The sequence below is a fragment of the Melanerpes formicivorus genome, unplaced genomic scaffold (genome assembly GCF_026170545.1).
Source record: "Melanerpes formicivorus ecotype bairdi unplaced genomic scaffold, bMelFor1.0.p_v2 SCAF_13, whole genome shotgun sequence".
NCBI classification, from domain to species: domain Eukaryota; kingdom Metazoa; phylum Chordata; class Aves; order Piciformes; family Picidae; genus Melanerpes; species Melanerpes formicivorus.
This window is the reverse complement of record NW_027142365.1, coordinates 19,847,264-19,853,263: the sequence shown is the minus strand read 5'-3', so window position 1 is coordinate 19,853,263 and position 6,000 is coordinate 19,847,264. Positions and strand designations below refer to the sequence as shown.

Genomic DNA, 6,000 nt, shown 5'->3' with positions numbered 1-6,000 from the left:
GCCCCAACAATTACGATGGGAATGAGAAATGTGGAGTGTTTAATGGCTATGATAACATGGACTGGAATGATCTGTTCTGTGAGCACATGGAGGACTATGTCTGCCAAATAAAAAAAGGTGAGATTGCTTTTGTGCCACGTGCAGAGGGAGCTGAGAACAGCCTTGCCAGCTCAGAGCACAGGCTGCACATAGCAGAATAGAATAGAATAGAAATAGAATAGAATAGAATAGAATAGAATAGAATAGAATAGAATAGAATAGAATAGAATAGAATAGAATAGAATAGAATTAACCAGGGTGGAAATAGACCTTTGAGATCATCAAGTCCAACCTATCACCCAGCACCATCTGATCAACTAAACCATGGCACCAAGTGCCACATCCAATCCCCTCTTGAACACTTCCAGGGATGGGGACTCCACCACCTCCCTGGGCAGCACCATCCCAATGGCCAATCTCTCTTGCTCGGAAGAACTTTCTCCTCACCTCCAGCCTAAACCTCCCCTGGCACAGCTTGAGACTGTGTCCTCTTGTTCTGGTGCTGGCTGCCTGGGAGAAGAGACCAACCCCCACCTGGCTACAACCTCCCTTCAGGGAGTTGGAGAGAGCAAGAAGGTCTCCCCTGAGCCTCCTCTTCTCCAGGCTAAGCAACCCCAGCTCCCTCAGCCTCTCCTCACAGGGCTGTGCTCAAGGCCTCTCCCCAGCCTTGTTGCCCTTCTCTGGACACCTTCAAGTCTCTCAATGTCCTTCTTGAACTGAGGGGCCCAGAACTGGACACAGGACTCAAGGTGTGGCCTAACCAGTGCAGTGTACAGGGGCAGAATGACCTCCCTGCTCCTGCTGGCTACACTCTTCCTGATGCAGGGCCAGGATGCCCTTGGCCTTCTTGGCCCCCTGGGCACACTGGCAGGCTCATGTTCAGCTGCTGTCAACCACTACCCCCAGGTCCCTTTCTGCCTGGCCTGCTCTCAGCCACTCTGACCCCAGCCTGTAGCCCTGCCTGGGGTTGTTGTGGCCAATGTGCAGAACCTGGCACTTGGATGTATTCAATCTCAGCCAACTGTGCCTTGAAGCACAATGAAACACTGATTACTTTAAATAAAATCAGATGGAACTACAAATTCCTCCATGAGATGCATGAGTGAGTTTCAGATGTGGTTAAAAGATGTCAAGAAAGTGAAGCACAGCAGCCCAAAGCTGGAACATGGTTTCTGTAACCTTAACTTGTGGTCAGCTTTGCCCTGGTATTTGGCTGATTGCAACATGTTGTTTGTCACAGTACCACAGTACATTAGAGGTTGGAAGGGGGACCTCCAGGGATCATAGGGTCCAATCCCCTTCCAAAGCAGCAATCACCTAAGGTAGTCTGCAACAGGAACACACTCAGGTGGGTTTTGGGAAGTCTCCAGAGCAGGAGACTCCACACCCTCTCTGGGGCAGCCTGCTCCAGGCCCTCCAGCACCCTCACACCAAAGAAGTTTCTCCATCCCTGGAGGTGTTCAAGAAGGGATTGGATGTGGGCACTTGGTGCCATGGTCTAGTCATGAGGTCTGTGGTGACAGGTTGGACTCGATGATCTTTGAGGTCTCTTCCAACCTTGGTGATACTGTGAGACTGTGAAATCTTCTCTGTTCAAGCCTATATCCATTGTTCCTTGTCTTATTCCTGTGCACCACCCAAAAGAGCTTGGCCCCCTCCACCTGACCCCCAGCCCTCAGCTATTGATAGACATTAGATCAGATCCCCTCTCAGCCTTCTTCTCTCCAGACTGAACAGCCCCAGGGCTCTCAGTCTCTCTTCACAGGGGAGATGCTCAAGTCCCTTAACCACGCTCACAGCTCTCCCTTGGACTCTCTCCAGCAGGTCTCTGTCTCTCTGGAACTGGGGAGCCCAGCACTGGACACAGGATTTGCAGCTGTGGTCTCAGCAGGGCAGAGCAGAGGGGCAGCAGAACCTCCCCAGCCCTGCTGACCACACTTTTCTTGCTGCACCCCAGGATGCCATTGGCTCTCAGGGCACATTGCTGTCCCATGCAGAACTTGCTGCCCAGCAGCACTCCAAGGCCTTTCTTCCTGGGGCTGCTCTCCAGCAGGGCAGCCTCTAACCTGTCCTGGTGCCTGCTGTTGTTCCTGCCTAGATGCAGGGACTCTGCACTTGTCCTCATTGACCTTCCTGCCTGTGCCCAGCTCTCAGCCTGTCCAGCTCTGGTTGGATGGCATCTTTAGGTGAAATCTTCTATGTTCAGCTTTGAACCTGTTGTTCTTTGGCTTATTACTGTGCACCACCCAGAAGAGCTTGGGCCCCCTCCACTTGCCCCTCAGATACCCTGAGACACACAGATGGCCTGGCAGACATCCTGAGACATTCCATGACAAACCTAAGCATATTAAGTAACCCTTCAGGGTAATCTCCTGACTTGGAATTAAACTGCTAAGAACTGTGTAAATGTGTTCAGTGGGGAGGTGTCTGGGAGATGCAATCCACTCAGCTCTTGATTTCTCTTGCAGGGGCACAGCTGAAACCAGAGCCCAATTCCACCTTCAGTAAGTCTTGCTCTCCCAATGACAGAAATAACTCAGCATGTAAAGATGGGGATTGCTGTGACAGCCTGCCCACTGCTCTCCCTTGCAGGTGAAGAATACATTCTTACTGAGGATGACTGGATCATATACAAACACAAGGAGTACTACTTCAGCAAGGAGTCGTTTCCTATGGAAAAAGCCCGGGACTATTGCAGGAAGAGTGGTGGTGATCTTGCTGTCATTGAGGGTGAAAGTGAAAGAGTTTTCCTTTGGAAATATGTAAGAAATGTGTTTTACTTCCAAAATGCACCCAGACACCTGTTCCAGGTGGCTAGTGAGAGGCTTGAATGTGGGCCCCATCATAAAAACCAAAACACCAGTGTCACCTCTCATAGAATCATAGAACCACAGAATGGGCTGAGTTGGAAGGGAGCTCCAAAGCTCATCCAGTCCAACCCCTCTGCACTCAGCAGGGACATCCCCAGCTAGGTCAGGTTGCCCACAGCCCTGTCCAGCCTCACCTTGAATATCTCCAGGCATGGAGCCTCAACCACCTCCCTGGGCAACATGTGCCAGTGTTCCACCACCCTCCTGCTGCAGAACTTGTTCCTCACATCCAATCTCAATCTGCTCTGCTCTACTTTGAAGCCATTGCCCCTGCTCCTGTCCCTGCAGGCCTTTGCAAAGTGTCCCTCTACAGCCTTCTTGAAGCCCCTTTCAGGTACTAGCAGGCTGTTACTAGGTCTCCCTGGAGCCTTCTCCAGGCTGCACACCCCCAGCTGCCTCAGCCTTGTCGCACAGCAGAGCTGCTCCAACCCCCTGAGCATTTTTGTGACCCTCCTCTGGACCTTCTCCTTTCTGTGCTGAGGGCTCCAGAACTGGATGCAGCCCTGCAGGTGAGGTCTCCCCAGAGCAGAGCAGAGGGGCAGGATCCTCTCTCTCCAGCTCTGGCCACACTGCTTTGGATGCAGCCCAGGCTGCCCTTGGCCTCCTGTGCTGCAGGGTCACACTGCCTGCTCCTGGCCAGCTCCTCATCCATGGAGTTATAGAATGATTCCTAGGTGCATTTACCTGGAGAGAGGAACCAGATGATGACAGACTCTTTTGGAAACAGTTTGATATGATTCCATCCTTTCCTCCATGTAGCCAATCACTCAGCCTCACCACTTACTTGTAGCCTTTTGGCAAATTCTCACTCTGCTTCCCTCAGTTCTCACTCTGCTCTTCCTTTTTATTTGGCTTACTTTATAGCCTGCTTAAGAGTTCACTCTTAGCTTCACATTGCTCTTGCTCCATTTCTTCTCATCCCATCTGATGTTCAGTTTTGTTTGGGTAATGGGTTTTTCTTGGGGGGGGGATGGGGTGGGTGGGTTGGTGTGGTTTGCTTATTTTTATTGTTTTGTTTTGTTTGCCTTTCTTTTGCTTTGCTTCTAAATGAAATTAAATGCTGGCAATTGGAGGAAAGAGCCTGAAGCTTGCCAGTCAGGCACACAGCTCCCTGCTCACTGACTGCACTGCAACTGAAGCTAAAGCAGTTTGGGGGCCTTGCTCTTTCTCTTTGGACTCTTCTTTCCTTACAGCTCATGAAAATGATTCTGTTTTGGAGGCCAATTCTGCATTTCCAATCCAGACACACAGCTCCCTGCTCACTGAATATGAAGCAACTCTACAGCAGAAGCTAGAGCAGTTTCTGAGGGCTTGTTCATTTTATTTGGACTCTTCTTTCCTTAGAGATCATCAAAATGATTCTATTTTGGAGGCCAATTCTGCATTTCCAATCCAGACACACAGCTCCCTGCTCACTGAATATGAAGCAACTCTACAGCAGAAGCTAGAGCAGTTTCTGAGGGCTTGCTCATTTTATTTGGACTCTTCTTTCCTTACAGCTCATGAAAATGATTCTATTTTGGAGGCCAATTCTGCATTTCCAATCCAGACACACAGCTCCCTGCTCTCTGACTGCACTGCAACTCTACAGCTGAAGCTAAAGCAGTTTTGGGGGCCTTGCTCCTTGTGTTTGAAATCTTCTTTCCTTAGAGATCATTACAATTACTCTTTTGGGGAGGCAAATTCTGCACTTTTAGAATGGAATGGAATGGAATGGAATGGAATGGAATGGAATAGAATAGAATAGAATAGAATAGAATAGAATAGAATAGAATAGAATAGAATAGAATAGAATAAACCAGGTTGGAAGAGACCTTTTCAATGCAGACACACAGCTCCCTGCTCACTGAATATGAAGCAACTCTACAGCAGAAGCTAGAGCAGTTTCTGAGGGTTTGCTCATTTTATTTGGCCTCTTTTTTCCTTACAGCTCATTAAAATGATTCTGTTTTGGAGGCCAATTCTGCATTTCCAGTCCAGACACACAGCTCCCTGCTCTCTGACTGCACTGCAACTCTACAGCTGAAGCTAAAGCAGTGTTGGGGGCCTTGCTCCTTGTGTTTGGAATCTTCTTTCCTTACAGATCATGACAACTCTTTTGGGGAGGCAAATTCTGCACGAATAGAATAGAATAGAATAGAATAGAATAGAATAGAATAGAATAGAATAGAATAGAATAGAATAGAATAGAATAGAATAGAATAGAATAGAATAGAATTAACCAGGTTGGAAGAGACCTTTTCAATCCAAACACACAGCTCCCTGCTCACTGAATATGCTGCAATACTACAGTTGAAAGTAAAGCAGTTCCTGAGGGCTTGCTCCTTGTATTTTGAGTCTTCTTTTCTTCCAGCTCACTAGAATTTTTGTGTTGGTTTGTTTGTTTGTATGTCTTTTGGTTTAGGTCTTCTATAAGGTACAGAATGTTGACTACTACATTGGCTTAAGTGTGAGCCTCGACAAGACCTTCCGGTGAGTACCGACCACAGAGCCTGGTCAGGGTTACAATGTGAGGGTCTGACAGGACCACTTAAGTTCAGTGACTGGCACAAGCTGTCAGCAGCCTGGACAGGCAGCAGAGCTCAACCCAAGACAACCTCAGGAGGTCCAACAAGGCCAAGGGTAAGGTCCTGCAGCTGGGGCAGGGCAACCCCAAGCACAAATAAAGACTGGGCAGAGACTGGCTGGAGAGCAGCCCTGAAGAAAAGGCCTTGGGGGTGCTGGGGGAGGAGAAGCTCAGCAGGAGCCAGCAGTGAGCACTTGCAGCCCAGAGAGCCAAGCAGAGCCTGGGCTGCAGCACGAGAAGTGTGGCCAGCAGGGCCAGGGAGGGGATTCTGCCCCTCTGCTCCACTCTGCTGAGACCACAGCTGGAGCTCTGGGGCCAGTTCTGGAGCCTCTGTGCCAGGCAGGATCTGGAGGTGCTGAAGGGTGTCCAGAGAAGGGCCAGGAGGATGAGCAGAGGGCTGGAGCTGCTCTGTCTATGGAGACAGCCTGAGAGAGTTGGGGTTGTGCAGTCTGGAGAGGAGAAGGCTCCCAGGAGACCTAATTGTGGACTTTCAGGATCTGCAGGGGGCTCCAAGAAAGCTGGGAA

General features: G+C 49.6%; 1 protein-coding gene across 1 annotated transcript in view; it reads left to right on the top strand.

Moving 5' to 3' along the window:
• LOC137444986 (macrophage mannose receptor 1-like) overlaps nt 1-6,000 on the top strand; it is a 62,826-nt gene that overhangs the window by 31,988 nt on the left and 24,838 nt on the right. Inside the window, exons 15-18 of the mRNA XM_068146366.1 lie at nt 1-117; nt 2,508-2,543; nt 2,632-2,801; nt 5,314-5,381. The exon at nt 1-117 is cut by the window's left edge and continues 4 nt beyond it. Of these exons, the coding sequence (XP_068002467.1) occupies nt 1-117; nt 2,508-2,543; nt 2,632-2,801; nt 5,314-5,381 (391 nt within the window). The remainder of the gene's footprint in view (nt 118-2,507; nt 2,544-2,631; nt 2,802-5,313; nt 5,382-6,000) is intronic.